Source organism: Oryctolagus cuniculus, chromosome 7 (genome assembly GCF_051225735.1).
Source record: "Oryctolagus cuniculus isolate XC-2025 breed Fujian yellow rabbit chromosome 7, ASM5122573v1, whole genome shotgun sequence".
Taxonomy (NCBI): Eukaryota; Metazoa; Chordata; class Mammalia; order Lagomorpha; family Leporidae; genus Oryctolagus; species Oryctolagus cuniculus.
In genome coordinates, this window is record NC_142873.1 from 114305694 (window position 1) to 114330632 (window position 24939).

Below are 24939 nucleotides of genomic sequence, written 5' to 3' on the forward strand. Positions count from 1 at the left end.
AAATTTCCAAAGTACAGCTCATGGATTACAATGGCTTCCCCCCGCCCCATAACTTCCCTCCCACCCGCAACTCTCCCCTTTCCCGCTCCCTCTCCCCTTGCATTCACATCAAGATTCATTTTCAACTCTCTTTATATACAGAAGATCAGTTTAGCATATATTAAGTAAAGATTTCAACAGTTTGCTCCCACATAGAAACACAAAGTGAAAAATACTATTTGAGTACTCGTTATAGCATTAAATCTCAATGTACAGCACATTAAGGACAGAGATCCTACATGAGGAGTAAGTGCACAGTGACTCCTGTTGTTGACTTAACAAATTGACACTCTTGTTTATGGCATCAGTAATCACCCTAGGCTCTTGTCATGAGTTGCCAAGGCTATGGAAGCCTTTTGAGTTCTCTGACTCTTATCTTATTTAGACAAGGTCATAGTCAAAGTGGAAGTTCTCTCCTCCCTTCAGAGAAAGGTACCTCCTTCTTTGATGACCTGTTCTTTCCACTGGGATCTCACTGGCAGAGATCTTTCACTTAGGTTTTGTTTTGTTTTGTTTGTTTGTTTGTTTGTTTGTTTTCCAGAGTGTCTTGGCTTTCCATGCCTGAACTACTCTCATGGGCTTTTCAGCCGGAGCCGCATGCCTTAAGGGCTGATTCTGAGGCCAGAGTGCTGTTTAAGACATCTGCCATTCTACGAGTCTGCTGCAGACACAAGTCTTCTAAGCTCTAGGCCATACCACTTTTATAACCTGTGATGTAAGTCCTGGCCAACACCAAGCTGTCCAGGCCCTTACAGTATCATGGATTCAGAGTACTGAATGCTGATATCTTTAATCAGGTTGACTGTACCCTTTAGGCCATCCAGAATCACCCAAGAGCAACATATCTGAAGGTCCAAATACAAGTTCACAAGAGTCCACTCACAGAGGTGATAACCCTGGGCAGAAAACTGACAGAAGCGCTCACAAAAACTGAAATGCCTGGTCATCTTGAGGGAGGCCTTCTTGGTCAAGAAAAGACCCTCTAGGTAAAGCATGATATGGCTGTCCCCCGGAAATCTAGCTGCTCCTCCACCCACGCTTCACCCTCAGAGTTAGACCCTTGTGGGTTTTGGTTATATTACCCAGAAAAATAGGATCTAATGTTTCACCACTTGCACAGTTTCAAAACATTTTCAAAAGAGAACATACCATCATATCTCTGAAAATGAGGACTCAAATTCCAGGATCATGCCACTTTACCATACTGAAAGAGCGAATAGGGATTAAATCCTGAGACTCAAGGTCTCAGAGAAAATTGTTAAGTCAAGGCAAAGCTCTATTGCTGCTTGGTTGGAAAAATCGCAGTCAGGCTGGCTATCACCTTTCAGGCAGACAAAATTCACATCTAGATGCACACCACAGAGAGCTGGGGAAAACTCAATAGAAACTAAACACATTCAGACCAATAGATCTCAAGGAAGGGTGCATATCAGTCACCCGAGGCCACACATTTGTACCACTCCCTCAGAGGACAAAGGATCCTCAACCACCTCTCTCCAGATCTGCACTGCTGACAAAGAGGGAAAGAGGCAGCTTTGGCCTGTGTCGAGAGGACACTCAGTGACATGACAGGGAAGCGATGGAACAGGGCAGCATCAGGGCTCACACTCACGGTGCAAGGATGAGCAGCTGTAACGCCTCACTCTCCCCTGCCCCCAGATCACAGACAGACTCCATCCTCTTGCCCTCCCTGGACTTTCAGTCTGAACTCTGGCAGCCCTGAGGTCTCCCCAGCACCCACCTGTGTCTTCACACCCACAGTAGCTGTGAGACCCTCAATGTCACACTCTATGACTCACCGAACCCTGATCACATTCACAGGAAGTCAAGATCAAACCCCCAAACCAGGGAGGAGGAGGTGAAGGAGAAAGGTCATCAAGCAGGTTTATTTGGTTTCTGAAAGGCCAACCTTTCCCCCCTCCCACCCCCACAAGATGTTTAACTGAATTTGGATTCACCTTAAAATTTAAAAATAAATAAAAAATTGAAACTGAATGTCAAGGGAGATGGGATTAATACATCTTGGGTGCTGTTGTGTGGCAGAGACTGATGAGGTTTACCCACAGTGCTTCATTTTCTACATATAGCCAACCCGTGTCATTTTTTTTCTCCTTTCAGTAGCAAGACGAAACTAGGGGTGCAGGCATTTGGTACTGCTAGGATGCCATGTAGAAGTATCTGGGTTCAAGTCCTGGGTCTGCTTCTGATTCCAGCTTCCTTCTGATGCTCACCCTGGAAGGCAGCAGGTGATGGTTCAAGTAATTGGATCCTGCCACCCATATGGGAGACTCAAATTGAATTCTGGGCTCCTGGCTTTGGCGGGGCCCCTCACTGGCTGTTGTGAGCATTTGGGAAGTAAACTAGTAGACGGAAGGGCTCTGTGCCTATGTCTCTATGGCTTTCTGTCTCTCTGCCTTCCAAATATAAATAAAGAAAGAAACAAGTAAATAAGAGGAAACTAGAATTCAAAGTCATTAAATGAATTGCCCATGTTTGCCTAGATGATAACTGGCAGAAAAGAACTTTGAGCTAAGGACTGTTTGGCTTAACCGTTACATGGATTTGAATTGCTAAATAAATGTGTATCTATTGCTGGATTAGCTGTGGGAAATCTTGTAAGTACTCTGTCAATATGCATGCAAGCAATAAGTGAAGGACTAAATAAGTGATGGAAATTATGAGCTACAGTTGCTTCAAATGGCATCCCACCTCCCCTATGACCACGACCACCTTCATCCTCTTTCTTGTCATTTATAATATAAAGATTATAAATTAGTATCTAAGATAGTTATCAGTGTAATTTATGGCAAAATTATGATTTTGTGATTGTCTTTTTACTTACCCAACTTTGATTCTCCCCTTTTTATTTAGTGGTAAGACAACTTCTATTCTATCTGGATGGCAAGGTGCCGAGCAGAGAGCCTACATTGCCCAGTCGCTATTCCAGTTAGTTATGTGTTAGTGTTCATGGATGATATGCAAGCACACAGGTCATATAGATGGCGTAAGAAGGCTGTTTGCAGAAGGCTGCCTCAGCTGTGCAGTCAATCCTTTTTATGCGCTACCTCTCTTCCCCTTCCCCTTCTTCCTCTTCCTCTTCCTTCCCCTCTCCCTCCTCCCCCTCCCCCTTCCTTCCTGCTAAATGTAATGTGCAATTGAAAGGAGACTCCAGCAACCATCCTGGACCATGAGGCAGTTTTAAGAATGGAAGTCTGGGCTAAAGATGGTGAAAAAAAAATGTCAAAAGACTCAGTGTTGCTGCTGACTATGCAGGGCCATCAAGGTAGCCCAAGACTCAACATACACAGATTTAGTTACAGAAAAGAATCAACTTATGTGTTTAAGTTACTGTTGTTTTGAATTTTCTATTAGTTTTATTATTCATCAGTGAAGAGATACGATCATATTTCTTTTGTATAGAATAAAAATATTCTTTCCCAAAAATAAGGGTAAGGAAAATCACATATTTACAGGTCATTTCTCAGCACTATTAAACACACTGAAAAATAAGCAGTTGAGAGAGAATGACTGAATCATTCTTCCTAGAAGTAGAAGAGCTGCTTGATATACCACTGTTCTGAGAAATCACCCTTCAATAGAACCATAAAACAATGTAAATCAAAGAGCTGTCTACCAATCAAATCAGAAATGACTGTTATGTTTTTGTTTTTTTTTCCCCAGAAGCTTTTAATTTTATGACACTACCTGGAGAATTCTTAACAAAGTGTTTCAACCAGGGTCTGGCCAAAAAAAATAAAAGATGCTACCTCTAGGATGACCTAAATTTACTTTCATTTCACAGATTTCAAAAAGACTCATAGAATGGCAGATGTCCTAAATAGCACTCTGGCCTCAGAATCAGCCCTAAAGGCATTCGGAGCTGGCTGAAAAGCTCATGAGAGTATTTCAGGCATGGAAAGCCAAGACACTCTGGCAAAAGATCTCTGCGAGTGAGATCCCAGTGGAAAGAACAGGTCTTCAAAGAAGGAGGTACCTTTCTCTGAAGGGAGGAGAGAACCTCCACTTTGACTATGACCTTGTCTAAACAAGATAAGAGTCGGAGAACTCAGAGGGCTTCCATAGCCTTGGAAACTCATGACTGGTGCATAGGGAGATTACTGATGCCATAGACAGGAGTGTCAATTGGTAAAGTCAACAACAGGAGTCACTGTGCACTTACTCCTCATGTAGGATCTCTATCCTTAATGTGCTGTACATTGAGATTTAATGCTATAACGAGTACTCAAACAATATATTTCACTTTGTGTTTCTATGGGGGTGCAAACTGTTGAAATCCTTACTTAATGCATACCAAACTGATCCTCTGTAAAAAAAAAAAAAAAAAAAGAAATTATCAATTCCCAACTTGACTCTCACTGGGATTAAACATGACAATAGGTCTGCTCTGATTTCGTCATCATTTAAAAAAATCATCTATTATTTTTCACTTTATGTTTCTGTGTGGGAGCAAACTGTTGAAATCCATACTTAATGTATACTAAGCTGATCTTCTGTATATTAAGATAATCGAAAATGAATCTTGATGTGAATGGAAGGGGAGAGGGAGTGGGAAAGGGGAGGGTTGTGGGTGGGAGGGACGGTATGGGGGAGAAGCCATTGTAATCCATAAGTCGTACTTTGGAAAATTATATGCATTAAATAAAAGTTTAAAAAAAAAAAAAGACAACTCTGTACCACAATAGAATACCTCTTTATACTTACTACAATGCTTATAACGTTTTTAGAAGGAGAAGAAGAAAAAACGTTGGCAAGGATGTGTAGAAACTGGTATGCTCCTATACTGCTAGTGGGGATGTCAAATAATGCTTCTCTGCTGGAAAAATTTGTGGTTCCTCAGAAAACACACACAGGATGACCGGGAAAGCAAACAATCCCTCTTCTAGAGATGTACTCAAGAGAACTGAGAGCAGAGACTAGAACAGACAATGTACACTGTAGCAGTATTCACAGTCACAAGAGAGAAGAAATGCATATGTACATCAACAGGCCCGTCAACAGACAAGTGGAACAACAAAATGCAATCCATACACACAATGGACTTTGAGTAGGCCATAAAAAGAAGGAGAACTCTGACACATATGATGGTAGGGACAAGCCATGAAAACACATGTTACGTGAAATAAGCTGGCTGCTACAGGACTGATACTGTATAATTGTACTTACATGAGGTTTATAGAATAGGTGAATTCACAACAGCCAGAAAGTAGGTTAGAGGTTAACAGGGGATGGGGAGGGGAAAACAGAGTTATTCCCTGAGAGATATGAAATTTCTGTTTGGGGAGATAAACAAGTTTTGGAGATAATGTTGACAGCTGTGCAACTCTGTGAATGTAATTAATGCTATTGAATTGTATACTTAAAATGGTTAAAATTACAAATTTTATCCTATCTATACTGTTACAATTAGCAAAAATAGATAATAAAGCTCACATAAATATATCAGAAAAATTGAATTACATACTTTAAATAGATGGAACATATAGTATATGAATTATATCTAAATAAAGTCTTTTTTTTTTTTTTTTCAATTCAAGTCCTCTCCCATCTATGCAAATGAGAAAGGAGCTGAGGAAGCAAGTCCTGAGGAAGGTATGTGGGCTGTCAGAGGTGGGAAGGCACTCAGAAGGAATCTCCCTTCACCTCAGGAAAAGAAGACCTCTGCTCAAAATGCTCTCTCCACTCACAGTAGTACCACAGGACAGAGAAGTGACTTTGCACCCATCTTCCAACTTAATGTTCTCCAAGAGGGCAAGGGAAACTCAGCTGATCATTGAGAGACAGATACATATTAAGCCACAGTTTTAGGGTCACTGTGTTAGAGGAAAGGTGCTAACTCATGTCTAGAACATCAGCCTCATGCTGTCACTTCCTACACCCAGATGCCACTCCCTTAGTGTTCCACTGTCACGTGGTAAGCACACTGAACAGGGTCTGCATTCAGATTGATGACCAAGGCACTGCACTTGAGATGTGGCTGATAAATCTGGTCCTCCCACCTGTCCCACATCCATTCTGCACACAAATGCCTGAACCTGCAGATGCTGGTTCAGCCTCACTCTGAGCTGCGTGCTTCATCCAGAGTACCAGGGTTCTAAACCTGTCCTTAATGAGTTGTACTATGAAAATGAACGGTAAAACTAGTCTTCAAACAGTACTTTATAATTTGTGTGTCTGTGTGGGTGCAATCTGTTGAAATCCTTACTTAGTACAGAGTTGATCTTCTGTATATAAAGATAATTAAAAATGAAGCTTAATGAAGAATGGGATGGGAGAGGGAGTAGGAGGTGGGATGGTTTGGGGGTGGGAGGGCAGGTATGGAGTAAGAACAGCTACAATCCAAAAGCTGTACTTACTAAATTTATATTTATTAAATAAAAGCTTTCTATAAAAAAAGAAACTGAGGCGTGCTGGCTATGATAAGGAGGAAGCTTTTCATTCCTCATTCAGCGCTGCAGATGTTCTCTTCAGTCAGAACCCCAACGGTAAGGAAGAGTAAGCGGCACTCTGACCCCTTAGCAATAGGGACAGCTCTGAGGAATCTAAATGCTGAGGACTAACTTCATTGTCTTGAACGTGATAAAGGCACTGTGGTTATACAGGAAAATGTTGGTATTTTAGGTGGTTACAAGAGAAATATTATGATATTTGCAATTAACTTACAAAGGGTTCAGCAAATGAACACGTTTGTGTGTCACTGACAAAGAGAGGAGACAGGGTACTTAAGAGCACAAGTGTAACAAAACACTAATAACCGAAGAATGTAGGTAAAAAATGTCAAATATAACATTTTTCTAACTCTTGTTTAATAATCTTTGTCCTTAGTGTGCTGTACATTGAGATTTAATGCTATAACTAGTACTCAAACAGTATTTATCACTTTATGTTTCTGTGTGGGAGCAAACTGTTGAAATCTTTACTTAATGTATACTAAACTGATCTTCTGTATATAAAGAGAAACGAAAATGAATCTTGATGTGAATGGAAGGGGAGAGGGAGTGGGAAAGGGGAGGGTTGCGGGTGGGAGGGACGTTATGGGGGGGAAGCCATTGTAATCCATAAGCTGTACTTTGGAAATTTATATTCATTAAATAAAAGTTTGAAAGAAAAAAAAATAACTTTTTAAGAACAACACCTTGGGGAAAATACTAAAACAAAGAAACATAATAAATTGTCACCAATATTTAAGAAAATACTAAAACCCCAATGTAATATTAGCAACTAATATAAATAGCTTATTAACATATATAATACTAACATAATTAGCAATTGATATAAGTAAAAAAATAAGTGATTTACATAAATTAATTGCATTTAATATCAAACTGCAAATTAAAAGTGAATCCCAGGTTAAATCCATGAACATGGCAAAATTGACACACTTATACTTGGAAGACAGAATATCATATATATCAAAAACAGTATCAGATATTATTGATATGAAAAATAAAATATTTTAAGTAAAAAAAGTTTTACAAGGGCTGATTTCCAATTTAAAAAAAAGTTTAAAAAAAAAGTAGAATAAGAATCTAAATAATGGTACCATTTTTGAGATCCTGGAAATTACATTTACAAAATGACAACATCTCAATAGCCCATGATCATCTCACAGGTAACAAAAAACCATGAGAAAAAAAACAGCATAATAATATCCTTTAGAAAGCCCAAACAGAGAACTAAACAAATCAGGAAAATAACGGCTATTTAAAGAAAGGTAAAAGTGTTCAAAAACCATACATTCACCTCTTTAAAGTAGATGATAGAATATTTAGTAAAAACCTACATAAAATTGTTCATTGCAGTGTGCAGGGGAGAGGAAAGGGAAAATGAGTATAAAATACAAAGAAAGAAAAGGGAAAATTTAACTGATTTGGGAAAATTCCCTCATTTTACCATATGCCATAGAAACGTCTCAGAAATTTCAACATGTGACCTCTAAACCAAATAAGAGTGTCTCTCGCACCTAGGGAGTCTGATAATAGTCCAAGGTGATAAACGTAAGTAAATTTTAAAAAGACAAATATCCCGTACATAATTTGAGACACGATATGCAGATACTCTACCTTCCATGGTGGGAAACATAACTCTGCTCTCTTTAAGTGTGGGCTGTGCATATGACTTCCTCCCAACACATATACAAGGTGGGGGAGAACTTGACAGTGGAGACACCTGACAAGTGATCTCTCTGCTAGGCAATAGTGATAAATCACACAGACAGTATGTACCCTTGGTGTAATGAGAGTACCTATGGTAATCCTCCCAAACCTCAACAATGGAAAAGCGTTAGAAAGATTCCAACAGAGGGGCATCCTGCAAAATACATGACTAGCACTCTTCAAAATGATCAAAATTATCCCGAACATGCAAAGCCCCAGCCAAGAGGAACCTCAGCAGACATGACTAAATGTACCATGGGGTCCTGTATGGGATTCCAGGACAGAAAAAGTGGTCAGGTAAAAACCCAGACAATCTGGATAAAGTAAAGAAACTGGCTAATGCTAATATAAGACTATTAGTTCATTAATTGTGACAAATGTACCATACTGAGATAAGACATTAGCAAGAGGGAAAACTGAGTGACAAGCACTTGGAAACTCTCTGTACTTTCTCCATAGCTTTTCTGGAAACCTAAAACCATTTTTAAGTGAAAACCTTATTTGAAATTATGATTAAAAGCTAGGCCGGCGCCGCGGCTCAATAGGCTAATCCTCCACCTTGCGGCGCCGGCACACCGGGTTCTAGTCCCAGTCAGGGGGCCGGACTCTGTCCCGGTTGCCCCTCTTCCAGGCCAGCTCTCTGCTGTGGCCAGGGAGTGCAGTGGAGGATGGCCCAAGTGCTTGGGTCCTGCACCCCATGGGAGACCAGGAGAAGCACCTGGCTCCTGCCAACGGATCAGCGCAGTGCACGGGTCCCAGGCGGCCATTGGAGGGTGAACCAACGGCAAAGGAGGACCTTTCTGTCTCTCTCACTGTCCACTCTGCCTGTCAAAAAAAAAAAAAAAAGAAAGAAAGAAAGAAAGCTAATAGAAGATCCTTGTAAATAATTAAATAATTTAGAGAAGTTTCTCTCAGACCCCAGTGTTAGAAAAAATTCTACTTCTAAACAGCTGTCAGGTTTTCAGTCTGCTCACTCAGTGAATCTTGCCATGTTCCAGCTTTACTTTGCTCACTAAGAAGCTTAGAAACAAATCTATTAGTAATTATACAGCACTCTATTGTTTCTATAAAGCTTTCAACTTCTACTCATTCTATTAATATTTTCACTCAATTTACCATAGTTTTCCATCTATTTTTATCTATTACCAGTCACCTCAAATCTCTCTGGAGGGAGAAGTTACATATATGAATACAAGGGATCTTTAAAAAGTTCCTGAAAAATGCACATTATGTTAAAAATGCATATATTTAAAAATTCTTATACCAAAATAAACAATAATTCCATGTTTTCATGAATTTTTTGAAGTCCCATTGTATTTTTTTCTGACTATACAAAATTTTATTATTCAAATTTCTGACTAACCATTTCTCATGTTAATCTAGACAGTTACTCACTCAAGTGCTAGAATGTGGCAAATTGCTAAAGCATTCCGCTTCAGTTCTTGCCTTGCAAAATGGTAATAACACCACCTGCTTTAACGGATGGCTATGAGGACTAATGGAGTTAACATTTGTCAATATGCTTCACACACACAAAAGAAAGGCACTCAACAAATGATAATTACCATTATTCATGACAAAACAGTCGTAATTATTTTCACTAATAGCATGAAAAGAATGGAGTTGAATTATAAATCAGTCATAGGCACTGTAGTGATGTTCTCAGTGACCCAGATAAACAAAAGTAGCTGCTGTATTTCAGAGAGCAAAACCAAAGGGGAGAAGGGGGAGGAAAGGAGGCAGGGAGGAAAGGGGAGAGGGAAACAGAGGAGGAAAAAAGCAGCAGGAGGACTTCTTACCCAAGGCCACTGCCAGAAACAAGTTTGAAAGCTTTAAGACAAGGTGAAATCCAATCACTTGCTAGCCCTGATTCTACTAGAATAATAAAAAGAAAAGAAAGAAAAACACCCTCTGGCACTTTTGGCATTCATTTCACCAAAGCCTCCCAAAACAATCACATCTAAGAGCCAAATAAACACCAAATCTGAACCTCTGCTTGGCCCAGAGGATGCCAAGTTCCTGTTCTATTACCCAGAGTTTTTCTGGCATTGGCACATTCAAATTGAGAACCCTGTCTGCCTTATTTTAAGGAGGGGACAGACACCTTATTGTTTCAATACTAAATGCTACCTGTTTTATCCACAATGCCCCTCACTCTCTCCATAACCTTGAGAGCTTACAGATGCAGACAGGAAGCTCAGAGAAGCAAATCCTCTGGTCCAGCTTCCTGAGTCAGGCCATGATGGAGACCCTGAGCCCACCTCCATCTGGCCACCAGGATTTCCCTCTTTCCACTATGCCATAAACTTAATGTATGTAAAGACTCTGCCAAAATGGATAGAGAAACAAAACTAAACCAAATAGCTAATTCCTTTAAAAATCACTCAGCCATGTGTTAGAAGCTCTTCTGTGACCTCAACCATCCAGAAAATAACCCAAGGAACACCCGAGGTTTTGTCATGATCTCATTTAAAATCAAGCAAGTTCAGAGGGGCTCTTTGTTTCCTGGAATCATGCAGGTTGAAACAGAGAAGCAGGAAAAAATAGAGTAAACACCAGACAGAGGAGACAGAGAGACATGGATGCTGTCAGTGGGCCAGGGAAGGGGGTGACCACCTTGGACGTCAGAGGAAGAGAAGCCTCTGAAGGTACTCACAGGTATGAGAGCTGGGGCGGGGAGGGTGTTAATTTACACTAATGAAAACAGAGTGAGTCATGAATGGCATAACCAATAAATGATATCAAGGATGACTGCAGAGCCAAGAAATCACTTGTAAGCATTACATTTTCTGCTTCTCCCAGGTTGTAGATTCTCAGGGGCAGGGATGAAAGCCCTCAGGCAGGTTCTGGGAAGTCAACAAGAAGCCCTTCACTTTTAAACTTACCAAATTCCTTAGGTTTCCAAAATACTTCCCATCCCTCACAGGTGTAGAGCACCTCCAAGCCATAGTCCATGAGCACTTTCACGTCCATCCTGTTAGGCAATGACCAAACTTCCCAGACTGCATAACCACCTGGGGCATTAGTTAAATAGAACCCCAGGACGCTAAAGAGATTCTGCTCCAGTAGACTTACAATAGAAGTCCTGGGGATCTGTGTTTTGAATATATGATTAAGGCAATTCTTATGAGCAGGCTAGTTTGGAAAACTGGCTTTAATAGGACTCACACAACAAGCTTGCAGGTGGGTGTCATGATCCCATCTTACAGATAAGGAGAGTGAGACACAAAGAAGGGGAAAATGTTCCCCAAGGTGACCCAACCAGCGTGTGGCAGAAGCCAGGCATAGGATTCACACTATGACTTTACAGTATACACACATGCCACTGCAGTTAATCTATTTGGCCAGGGCTACCTTCAGAAAGTCCAATCCTGGGTGTCTGAACACAGTATTGGACATCAGATAATGAGAGTGTAGAGCATCCAGAGCCAACAGAAAGAAACAGGGAGGAAGCCAAAATGTTGGGTTGAACAATAATCCAAAAAAGAAGCAAATCCAAGTCTTCCACCTCTAGCTCCATTTTTGGGTCCTCAAAGCTTCCAGATTAATGGCATATTTCCTATACACACAACTACTAACAGCACTTTGACTGATAGGTCCATTTGGCTAAAATGATCAAAATATTCTTTCACTGTAGCACAAGTCACACACACACACAAAAAAAAAAATAGCGAAAGATACTCTCAATACCTTTGTGCAAATAACGTCACACCAGAAGAGAAATGTCCACGATGAGCTCTGCACCCACACACTGCCCTCCACATTGCTGATAACTTTAACAGTGACTAATTACACAGTCTAGGGTGAAGGTTAGACCACTCCTCCAAAGCCTCTCTCCAGGAGAGATGGGAAGGCCAAAGGATTGCTAAGACCATTTGCATGTGCATGTAGGCACCCCCCCCCTTCCACCTAGTGCCCCCTGACCTTTAGCTAACAATTGTTTCACTGGGCAGAGGTGAAAACTGACATGAAGAATGATGTGTTTGTGAAACATGTCCTCTACTATCTCTACTGGTAACCTCTGGTGAACAACTATTGCAGTCTGATCAACTTGCTGCAAGAAAAGACCCAAACCCAACAAAATGAAATAGGAAGAGCACAGGGGGAAGAGTGTACACACTCACACACACACAAACCAAGAAGCTGACTTTAAGATACAAAACCTGTCTCCTTAATTTACATAGGTTTAGCTGAACTCTAGGAAATGATCATCTTCTTCACAGGCATTAAGAACATCTCCCCATCCCATTAAATCTGAGGTCAAGATGATAACAGACTTGCCATACTTAGAGATCTTCTGTCCTACCTATCTACCCATAATAATGCACACACTTATTCTGTTAATTATTGTAGCCACAATTTCACACCCAATGAGTATTTTGTGAAAGTCTTCTTCCGTCAGTGCATATTTATGTTTAACATCCATAATTTACTGACAAATAGCAGTTGATATCAACATCTATACTTCTATAGTATGGGATGGTACCAATACATGTATATAAAAAACAAAATGGGTTCATACTGCACTCATCAAATTAAAATAAGTTTCCTTGAACATATCTCTTGTTTTAACTTTAGAAATATAAATATATATATATTATATATATAATTACATATAATTAAGTATATTTTAAAATATATATATATATAAAATATGGAGAGACACAGAGAAAACTTCAAAAAAATTCATGGAAAATGGAATTAAAAGATTTTTGCACAAAAAATTTTGAAATCCATGTACAGTTGTTTCATAATAACATTTCCATGAATTTTCTGAAGACCCCTCCACATACGGATTTCAAACATTTTTGTACCACAAAAACATGTATCTTTCAATTCTGTTCTCCATGAACATTTTAAAATCTCTCTCTCTTATACACACATACACACACACACACATATCCTTTTATTCAGTATGTAAAAAGTGCCTTTGGAAAAATAGTCACATTTCACCATTTCTTTTTTTCACATCTCCTTCAAATACATCCAGTTGTAAAAAATGATCTTCATGTTGGATAGTCACATTCCAAGCCTCATAGGAACAATGGTACTTGGGCATGTGTAGTGGAGATGGAAGATAGATTCAAGATGTTTTAACTGTGCAAAATCACATGCAGATGTACAAATGGTATGTCCAAAGAGAGTTAAGAAATCAATATATATATACAGACACCCAAGAATGGAAGAGCACAAACAACATCCAACTTGTAATTAACATACCGTGCTGTGACACCTGTTGCCTTCCATGATAAGAAGTCTGGGAGATCAAAGAAATGTCCCGCCTTATCCCAGCAAGTCTCTCTCAAGTTCTGCCAAATTAAATATATATTAGAATCAATTACAGGTTTTTTTCTAGCCCTCTATTCTTTCAATAATGTTTTGAAATTTTCAAAACAAAAACATAGCCAACAATGTCCATAAAAACATCTGTTCAGGGACTTGGACTGGGAGGAAGGGGAATATAAAAGCAGTACTTAGGAAAGAAAAAGTAGCAATTATTGGTCTTTTCAAAAACGAGCATAATTTCCTTTTTATCCCTCTCTGCCAACCTGGAGGGAGAGAAAAAGCATACCGTGGGAGGGCACGCAATCCATCGTCCTGGGGAATGGTGAGACGATATGCCTCAAGACATATACCAAGATTTTAACACTGAGCAGCTGGAAGCCAGGGAGAAAATGGACCAAGAAATTACCCAATGAAACTAAATGTGCCCTGCTACATAAAATTCTCCACATGCCAACTGGTTCCAAAGGCAATAGAAAGGATAGTCCCTGCCCTCAAAGAAGGTCCAGTCTAAGCCAAAGAGAACAGTCACATAATCAAGTCATTGTTGTAAATGTTTTATAAATTTTCCACATTGCCAAATAGCCAGATCTTCTCTTGCTGCTGGGCATGTTCTTTCCCCAGCCAATTCTGTCTGGAACATTCATTCCTCACCTGCCACCTTCTTCTCTCCCAGGACACATGTCCCCTGCTTCCTTTGGTTAATCCTACCCATATTCCCTGGGGAAGGTTTCCAGGATCTCCTACTCAAGTTTACATGTGGCTATAATACCATCCCACAATGATTTGTGTAAGTTCTTTTTTTCCTTCTAGACTGCAAACTCTATGGAGTCAAGGACCTTGTCAGTCTTGATGACAATGATGACCATCTCCTGAGTGGACTTTCAGCTGCCCAGTATTGGGGAACATCTGGCCTGTGGTCGTTATACGACCCACAAAATCATTTTGTCTGACCAACCAAGGCAACAATAAGTGGAATATGAAATTCAACAAGTCCAGAGCAGGCTAATTTTTAAGTTGATAATTTTGTATGGCTCGTGAATGATGTTATAAACATACAGGTGAACCTTGGAATAAAAAAGGTTCCCCACCCCTATCAGTCGATTGGACTAGGAGTGAACATATGACCTAGCTGAATGAGGACATCAGATTCCTTTGCCCAAGAATTCATAAAGAGGATCCAAATGGCACCATTTAACTTTTCTTATGAATGGAACTGAATGTGAGATAAACTTGGAAACCCAGAACTTGCTCTTTTCTGCACTTCTAGAGGAGTAGAACTTCATAAAGCAAAACCAGCCAAGCAACTTTTCATGTCCTGGTTTCAATTATTTCATCTAGAAGATGCTACAAATGAGGAATTTATATAAGCTCAAGGGTATCTTTGGGACTTATGGGCAACAAAGCAGATGCTTCAAAAGAGACAGACTCCAGTACCAGGGTTACATATAGTAGGCACGCAATAGATGTTTACTGAACTAGTAGACAAGCTGCTTAGTTTCACCTTCCAATCTATCTAATGTGAGAAGTGCTTGACAGTTTAAAAGGGGCTTCCACATGTGTTATCTGCTTGGAGTAATACAATAGTCCTAAGTGCTAGTACATCTACTGTACAAACATACCACTGGATTTCCCTACTTACTCTCAAGTTTTGTGAGTTCTTCCTACTTATGGCTTCCTTATTATTACTGTATGAACCTAGACATCTAAACAAAGCAGATAAACAATTACTTCCTCAAGTGTGTAGTCTCATTAAAACAACTTCAAAGGTGTTCAGGTATAAAAGGCAAACTATAAATCCCAGTCTCCATTATTGTTGTAGCTAAATGCTTAATCATTTGAGTGAGAGAGTCTATGTACAAAAGGACTCGGACTAAACTTCTTTCTCATGTCCATAAATTAATTTTAAATAAAGCAAAACTGAAAGTTTATAAATATGACCAATATGACCAAATATGTGAACTAGTAATACAAGGGTATTTCAAAAAGTTCATGGAAAAGAGGATTACAGGATAAATTCATTTTGGGTGAAAAATATTGAAATCTATGCATTTTTTCCATATTATATATTTCCCACAAACTTTCTAAAGTCTTCTCATATCTCTATATGCCATCTAACAAGTCACAATTATAAAATGGTAACCTTTGAAACTACACGAGTCAAACTACCAGTAAGCTTTTGGATGGTCTTGGCAGTCTGTTTCCATGTGTTCTGTGGTCTCCATGATTGGTGGTTAGAGAGAGGGGGAGAGGCAGACTCCTTCCAAGGGTCCCAGAAACCCAAGTCCAGTCACCAGACATCAACCACCAAACCACTATGGCAACACCCAGTGCTTCAAGCCAAAGCTGAAAAATCCTCCTCTGCTCAGAAACTATCTGCTTCTGTTCCATCTTTCACAGGGCCATTGAAGACCTGGGAAATGAGTTTTCACCCTGTGGCCATAAAGATAACCAATATCGATAATGGAACCCAAGTAGAATGTCTCAAAGAAAATCTCAGTGTTTTTTGCCAAAAACGATAATATTAAGGGTAGGGAGAGAGAGGTATCCAGGGAATATCATTTCTTCTGATTTCCTCAATCCACCCCAGGATCCTAACCCACCTCCTCACATGATGAAGAACCAGATCTATGTGCAGTTAGAAGTATGAGATTTACTGAAGCCAATGTGATGGCAAAGTGGAAAACTCCCCTTGTGATGCCAATATCCCATATCAGGGCACTGGTTCACATCCCAGCTGCTGCACTTTGGATCCAGCTTCCTGCTAATGCACCTGAGAAGACAGCAGACCCGGATGGAGATCCTGGCTCCTGGCTTCAGCCTCCACCAGCTCTGGCCTTTGCCACCATTTGGGAAGTGAACCATCGGGTGGAAGATGAATCCCTCTATCTGTTTATCCTTCTGTCTCTGTCACTCTGCCTTTCAAATAAATAAAAAATATCTTGAAAAGGAAGTATGAGATATCCTTAAAAACATACACTGTCTCCAAGGAAAATCCAGCAGAATTCCCTGTTTTCTCTACAAAATCCCAGTCTGGAGGTTTATCAGCAGAGAGAAGGGAGAATGGAGATGAGACAGAATTTCTCTGGAAGCTCATCTCTTCCCCGGGGATGCTGACAGACTGCCTGGGAGGATCCCAGGAGGTTCTTCCATAGGGCTCCATGACTCACAGTACTTTGTCATCATATGCTGGGATGCTGAAGAGCACATGGCTCCTGCAGATGGATTTTTTCCAGGTCTGTGAAAAAATTCCTCTGTCCCTCCTTCTACCTGACAGGTACAGTCCTGGCCAAGGGTCTTGATCTTACTGAACTGATTCTATTCTTGTAAGCATGAGGCCTGCCAGGACACAATGCTTGGCCTCGCATCTGCCACCTGTGTCCCATCCTATTTGATTCTCAGGGGGGTTCAGGGCTGTGTAGATGATACATAGTCCTGTCACACTAAGGATGTAGGCACTAATGGCTGGACCTCAAGGGCTTAGCCCAAAGTCACCAGGGCTTCTCGCTCTAGGGAGTATTCTCTTCTTCCACGATGACAGTCACCTCCCTGTGGCATCCACTCTATCAGAGCTGTGAGTCTGGGCATTTTGGGGGGCACTACCATTCTTTACAAAAGATGAAGAAAAGCCTTCCCAAATACATTTGTGTACACAATTTCAAACATTTCAGAGATTTCAATTTCTCCTGTGCAACTCACTTTAATTCTACATACCTATCACCACCATCTGTGCACCTGCTCTTAGTGGTTAGAGCACAAGGTAGGCCTTAACCACATGTCAACACAGTTCTATCTCATGATGTGACAGCATAATCCAATTCAAACCAGTAGCTCTCTGTGCTGAAAGAGTTAAATCTTCCTATCCTCTGGTTACCAAGCAACTAACAAAAACTAATCTTTTCAAGAAAAAAAGCAGCAGTGATCTGGGGTGTATGACTTGGCACTAAAGGCTTCTGCATTCCAATCACAAACCTTTGAGCTAAGCAATCCCCCAGCTTGAAAGCAACCAAAGGGAAGAGGTTTTTTTTTCCTTTCCTTATTATTTTTTTAATCATCAGTTACTTCATAAAACCACGGCATTTCTTGGGAGGAGGCACTGCTCAAAGCTCACACAGCTGCAGGTCTCAGTAGAGGGTACGGGTAGAACAATTATGTCCAAGATTCAAGGCAGATGCCCCGCCAGCCCCAGGACAGAGAAAAACAACTTTCGCCTTTGCCTTGCCACTGCAGTGTTTGAGAAGGCCATGAGGTTTCTGCTGCTTCTAGGAGGCAAGGGAACCTGTGAGGAAAATGAGGCAGCCACTTCGATGACATCGAGGTCTTGGACCACGTGAAAAAAAGTGATGCCCACTTAAGGGAGGAGCATCCTGGTATTATAGCGCTCATTGCAAAGGGATTGCATCTGGGCTGCCTGCCCTGTGCGTGAACTAAAGGCAAGGAATGGAGCTCATAATTCTCCACTCAATAATGGTCCTGCCTGAGCATTGCAAGTACTCACGATCTTGCTTTCTAGCACAACTACCCAGGAAAAGCATAACTTTATCTTCACTCTGTGTTTAAACCTCCAAATTAAGACACAGGCTGATAGTCTAGAGATGTTTCAGTAAGACTCTCAATCCTCAATGTCCTTCTTCAAAGAAAAATGAAGCTGACATTATGGAGTAGGTCCTAAACCCCAACCAGAAATTTTTCCCAGAATCAATGAAACAACTGTGTATTTCAAACCCCCATCCACTGAGATAAAGACCAAACCCTAAAACTATTTCAAGTCAGACAGGCAGATAAGTTGAGGTTAGTGCTGCTAGAGACATCTTTCTAAAAACGTAAAGACTTGTCATTGCATTCCTTTCTTTAAAATAGTCTGCTAGTTTGCCATGGCCTAGAATCACACTTTAACTCCTTAGCCTGGCTCTCAGGACACTTACCCTGACTCCAATGTGACCAGGATCATTACTGGGATTACTTTCTGGGCTCATCTCCTATCACTTCTCCTCTCTCCACTCTGCTGTCACCTCATTACTTTTTCTTCCATAAATGTATTTGGCTATTTTATATTCCCATACCACTATTTAGGCTGATGCTACTACTAGCATTAAGTTTCCCATCTTCTCCCCTTATCAAACCCCTACACCCCTGGATTCAAATCCAGCTCACATGTCAACTTTTCTGGGAATCCCTCCATCCCATGCTGTATCCTAATTAAGTGCTTAAATCCACCTTGAACTGACAAATGTCTGGAATGCAGAAGCCAAGCCTAACTAATTTTTAAAAAATGAAAAAATCTTCAGGAGGCGTATGAAGAAATTTAAAGCCAAGACCTTTCAAAAGAAAGCTGTAACACAGAGCTGGAGAAAGATGCACGCACAGGAAAAGGTAATTAATGAGATGATGTACGACAATAATGTAATGAGTCTGATACCAAGGTTTGGTGAGTCAGCCTCATAACTTTATCATAATATTTTGTGTGTGGCCATATATCTGCTGTAATGAGTAAGCTCAGACAGGGGTCAGAGAAGGAAAAGGGCTTTGAGGCTGCTATAGCTACAAGGGCTGCACGTGGGAGAGCTCCGCACTGAAGCCTAGAGGTCAGATGGAGTAAATATCTATGCTACTGCTGAAAAAGACACCCAAGGGGGGTGGAAATCTGAATTGACAAGACATATTGCCCTCCTTGTGGAAGGAGGTACCATCATAGAATTCACTTGCAAAATGAAATAATTTCATTGTATAACTTAAATGATTTAATGTTCAGAAACCCTTCCTCCACCTTCCCTGGAGGCCTAGTGTTGGGCAGAAAGGAAATCACACAAATCTGCACAAGAACTGACTTCCCAGCCATAAAAATGTGATCATTTTCATGAAAACGGATCTATTTCTGCAAAGCTGACTTTCTCTAGAACTGAGATTCCACCACATGTATTAGGAAAACAAGGTTGTGGTATGTGGGGCCAAAGAACCTTGGAGTCTGGCAACCTGAGTTCAATTATAGGGCTCACTACTTCCCAGCTGTGTGGCTTTCAGCAAATTAATTTCTCTAAGCCCCTGCTTCCTCAAATGCTACATTACTAGCATCTACCTTAAGGATGTTGTGAGAACTGAAGTAATGTAGAGGGCCTAAGTCAACAAAAATGACTCTAATTACTGTTACAAACCTTCCAATTTTTCAAAGCTCTTTGACATGCATGATCCCATCTGATTTGTATACTTCTTTAAGACGAGAAAATAAGAAATTACAATTCTTACCTTAAAGATTAAGAAACTGAAGCCCATATAGGGCATCATGATTGTCCCAAGGCCACATGAAGGTAAAACAGAAAGCCAGACTGAATTTTGGATCTTTAATGGTCAATTCAATGCTAGCCCAAGTGTCTGGCTGTTGAACCCATAATAAGACACAGAAGTGCCAGGAAGAGAAGAGCAAAGTCTTAAACACCTACATCACACAATTCCTGTGGGTGGTACTGACTATGAGAGGAAAGGACAGACTCCTAATATGAAAAGAAAGCTTTGGAAGGGTGAGAGGGTCTTGGATTAGAAATGAAAGAAAGTTGAAGACTGGGACAGGTAGAAAAGTGAGGTCTTCCTTAATATCTCACTTTTCTGGATCCCTTCATGTCCTTCTCATCATTGTTCTTCTGTCTAGTTCATGAGCTCTGTTTCTCTAGCTTATCTTTAAATATGGATGCTCCCTAGGATTCTTGCCTCATCCAAGCACTCTTCTCACTGCTCATATGCTGCCTCAGAAATCTTAGTTACTCCCGTGTTCCAACCAACTATGAGTTGAATAATGCCAAATTGGAGATTTCAATTCAAACTCTTCTCTGATACATGGTCGCCTGGATGTCTCATTGCCCCTCTTAGAGTCTATAATTCTTTTCCCAAAAAATGTGCTGCTCCTACATGATTTTCTGTTTCAGGTAGTTCAGTTACTGAAGAAGCCATACTCTACTTCTTCTCTAATTCCTTACATCTAATCCTCTTTCTAATTTAAACTCTCAGTTAATTTATGAAGAGAGCTCCACCACGTCAACCTCTGTGAGTCAGGAATTCTCCAGCAAAACATAACCATGAGGGAGTGTGTATACATATATGTACTCGCCTAGAGCTCAATTCTGGCGTTACCCACTCCACAAAATCACCCGTGAGCCCCTCAGTTCCGTGAGCTACTCCAGCGGCCCATCACATTCTGACTATCCCTATCAACTGTACTTGCCATCATCTGTGCCATGTTTACCTCACTCACTAGACTGAAAGCTCCTTAAAGGCAGGGACTGTGCTTTGTTTAGTTTCATTTTTAACCTACTTCTAGGATCTAGAGTTGAATCTGATATATAGATGATGAATAATGTTAACTGAATGAATAAATGAATGAATGAGCAGAGATGTACAGGCTAAATAAGAGTTTATGGAAATGGAAATAAGGAATGAATGGATAAATGAATGAGGTTGTGAATAAGAACTGTCCCCATTTCTCTTTTTTCATTCAAGTTAATGGCTTTTTTCAGTCTGTTTCAAGAGCACAGACACATTCCAGCCAAGCCAGACTGCCAGGAAGATAAATTTCTCTTCTCAGGGTGAGTAGGTCCCTTGGAGAAGTTTCATTTTAATTGGAAAATGGATCCATTCACTTCCTGGCTTGGACTCCTGGGTCACTGAATGGCGGCCAAGCACCAATGAAGAGGGGGCTGCAGTGGGAAAAGTGCTCCATCAAATGTCAAGTGTTCTGGGACATCTGAGGACACCCTGGTATGAGTTCCAAGCTGCTTCACATGGTTGCCCCTTCTTCTTTCTTTCCCCAGATGCCCTTCAACCTAAGCTTTACTTAGCCCCCAACTCACAAAAAGCATGGGTGTGCTTCACTCTTCTAACTGGCATTTTTGTGGGGATTCTCTGGTCATGTTGCATTCTTATTTGTTCTTTCATATCCCTGGTGCATGGTTACACCACTGTTACCTCCAAGGACCCCAACTAGATGTTCTTGCTCAACTCTAGTGCCAGAATAAGATTAGAACTTCACCTGCTCTTCCTTATGATGGATCCATAACAGTCTACCTCATAGAAAATATGACTTCTAGGAACATTTCTTGCCCTTTTTATCAAAATCCTTGTACAGAGGATAGAACTCTATAAGGTTTTAGTGACCAGCCCCAGCCTTCACCTTTTTCATCACCTTTCAACACCCTGACCTATCAGCACCCCTTCTGAACTTGAGTCTCCAAATAGGCTAACCCAGTGGCAGTTCTAAGTGTGCAACATGCTACTGTACACAGACGTGCCATTGTACAGTCTGTTGTCTCTTCTCCAGAGCCAGACTGCATGGGCACCTACTCAAGCTCTAATACTTGATAGCCATGTGGCCTTGAGCAAGCTACTTAACTATTCCTTATTTTAACTTCCTCTTCCTATAATAATTACTGACGCAATAACAACAATACCTTTATCAGGGTTGTTGAGAGATCAAGTGAGCAAATACATGTTAAGCTATTTAGAACAGCTCTGGAATACAGTAGGCACTTCTTAAGTGACTACTCTTATTATTATTCAGAATGTAAGTTCCACCTCATCCTTCCATCCTTGGAGTCTGATTTATCTCATTTCAGAAACTGATTGTCCCACTTACTGTATAAGTCCAACCAATGGGGTCTTAATTTGTTCATTTGAAGCAATGTTTAACCCACAGTATTGTTACTTGTATTCAATTCAAGGAGGGTATCTATATTAATACACCTACCCTGGCATACCCACAGTAAATGTTTCCTCCATAATCCTTGCTCTTCTCATTTTATATATGGGCCTGTCTGTCTCCCCTACTAGATTCTTGGCTCTTTTGTAAGGAGAAACTATAATTTGTTCACCTGTATCCCTAGAATTAATATGAAATAAGCCAATATGTATTGGTTATGCAACAATTTGTCTGCTAATCCTTGTCTTTGGCTAGATATATTCTAGGTTTGCTGAGGGGCCATGAAAGGCAAGAATACTCTGGTGTCAGGTTACTGACCAACTAGGTGGGGCAAAGAATCTGTGCAAGGGAAACACTGAGGAGGAAGTCCAAGAAGTACACAGCAATTCAAGTTCCTACATTAATGGGTGAGAAACTAAGGATTCTGTTTAGACATTCCTCAGGCAGGAGGTATAGGAAAAAGGTTACTTAGGAGATAGTGTCTCATCTGTGTGTGGGGGGAAGACAAAGACTAAGGGAGGTGTGAGAGAGGGTAGTACCAGGGCAACTGTCAGAGCAAAAGTGCAAGAAGCATCCTCGACATGCATGGCCATGGAGAAGGAACCATGAGCAGGGCAGTCAGAAGCTGAGGGGCATCAGGACACGCACGTGGGTTTGTATCAGACATTCACGCTGTAAGAGAATGGGGCCATCACCAGTTCCTGTGTAGACAGTGATTTGTGAATCAGTTTAGGGAAGTTAAAGCAGCAGCAGCATGGTGGGGGCTCTGGAAGGAGAAGGGCTGGGAGTCAGGAGGACCAGTTTACAGATACATTTCTCACTCAGCGGGAGGAGCGAGAGCAGAGGGAAAGAAAAGAAGAAAGGAATTATGGAAGCAGAAGAAAAGATGAACGGGTGGGAAAAGAAAACCAAAAAGGAGAAATGAGACAAAGACAAAAGCAATAGATGGACAGAGAGACAAAAGGAGGATGGGGTGCAGAGGAAGAACAGATTAAATGTGAAGCGGGAATAAAATGACAAGACAAAAAAATAGAAGTGAGAGAGATAAAAAAAAATGAAGATTTCAAAAAAATGAAAAGAGATGTGGAAAACAACAGCAGGACCACGACAAGGTCCCTGTCCAGACAAAACATGGAGAGGGGAGGGAAGAAAAGAGTCTTGCTGCCGGTCTGCACGCCCCTTTCCCCGGGATGAATGAAGTCATGGCTGATGTCACCATCACTGAGTCATACGCCCACCAGAAGGAGAGGTGCAGAGGGCCCTGTCTGCAATTCAGCCCCACCCGCCTGAGCAAGGGGGTTAACTCACAGCTGTATTGTCGGGGGGCACTGTCTGGTCTGGTCCTGAGATGGGAAGAGTGTGCTGTCTGCCCGAGGAGGACATGGCAGCCACGTGACCCTCAGAGCCTGTCTTGCAAGGAGTTCTCAGATTCAGGTCCTTGAGATGGGAGGGTCAGAAGAAAGAAAACAGCTTCGAGCTCTTCTCTGATTCTGCTTAGGGTAGACTGGAGCCATCCCACAATGTCCCGTAAGGAACAGGACGGCTTATGTAAGAGGGACTCACAGGAAGCTTTTGGTTGACTTGCTGAGCTGCTTTCTCACATGCTAAGCTCTCACTGCGCTGCGTACAGCCCCATGAAGGCCTTGCTTCCTCATACTGCCCTGGAATGCATACTCTCCCATCCCAAGTGCTTCCTGCCCAACTCCAATTCAACCAGTAGCTATCCAACTACCTTTAACCCCCAACTGACCCCTCTACCTTAAATGGGTGTATATTTCCATAGTAACCCAAATTTCCATTCCACTTACACTCCACTGTGACTTTCTTGCTCATCTCCCTTCTAGAATCTGAGCAGCTTAAAGTCAACAATTGTTTCACTTACTGCTACATTCCCAATATTCAAGAGAATACCTGGAATAAAACAAACTTTCAGTAAATATCTGCAGAAGGGATGAAGGACCTTGAACAACTCTGACAGGGCTGATTCCTAAAACACCTCCCTTCTGAGACTGTTGATGAAGATAACACCCAGGGCCAGTGCCCTGGCTTACTTGGCTAATCCTCCACCTGCGACACCAGCATCCCATATGGACGCCAGGTTCTAGTTCCAGTTGCTCCTCTTCCAGTCCAGCTCTCTGCTGTGGTCCGGGAGGGCAGTGGAGGATGGCCCAGGTGTTTGGGCCCCTGCACCCTCATGGGAGACCAGGAGGAAGCACCTGGCTTCTGGCTTTGGATTGGCGCAGCACTGGCCGAGCGGCCATTTCGGGGGTGAACCAACAGAAGGAAGACCTTTCTCTCTGTCCCTCTCCCTCTGTCTATATCTCTACCTGTCAATTAAATTTAAAAAATAAATAAATAAAAATATATAAAAAAAGAAAATAACACCCTAGGAGGCACTCATGATCATGCAAGCATTTGCTTGGGTCACCTCAGGATGGATTTGCTCTCTCCTAAACTCCTGCCATCTTGCAATACAAAGACAGACTGGAGGCAGACGTGAGGCAGACATAAGGTAGAATCTCAGCTCTACCGCTCATTAGCTGCCTAAGGCGGGCCTATCTCAGACTGCTATTACTTGATCAAACAGAAAACATGACCTCTTCTCTCCTGCAGTATTCAAAAGGATTCATCACAATGGTGGACGTGTGGCACACAAGTTAAGTCACCACCTGGGATGCCCACATCCCATACTGGGCATGCCTGGTTTAAGTTCCAGCTCCTCCCACTTTCCATCCAGCTTCCTGATAATACTCCTGCACC

At 41.3% G+C, this 24939-nt stretch overlaps 1 protein-coding gene across 29 annotated transcripts in view; it reads right to left on the reverse strand.

Moving 5' to 3' along the window:
- Positions 1-24939, reverse strand: part of FGGY (FGGY carbohydrate kinase domain containing) — a 511202-nt gene that overhangs the window by 413685 nt on the left and 72578 nt on the right. For all 29 annotated transcript variants that reach the window (XR_016237331.1, XR_011390683.2, XR_016237332.1 and 26 more), the window contains one exon: positions 13434-13522. Coding sequence is in view for 26 of the 29 variants with exons in the window: in XM_070078425.2 (XP_069934526.2) it covers positions 13434-13522 (89 nt within the window). In the remaining 3 variants the exon portion in view is untranslated. The remainder of the gene's footprint in view (positions 1-13433; positions 13523-24939) is intronic.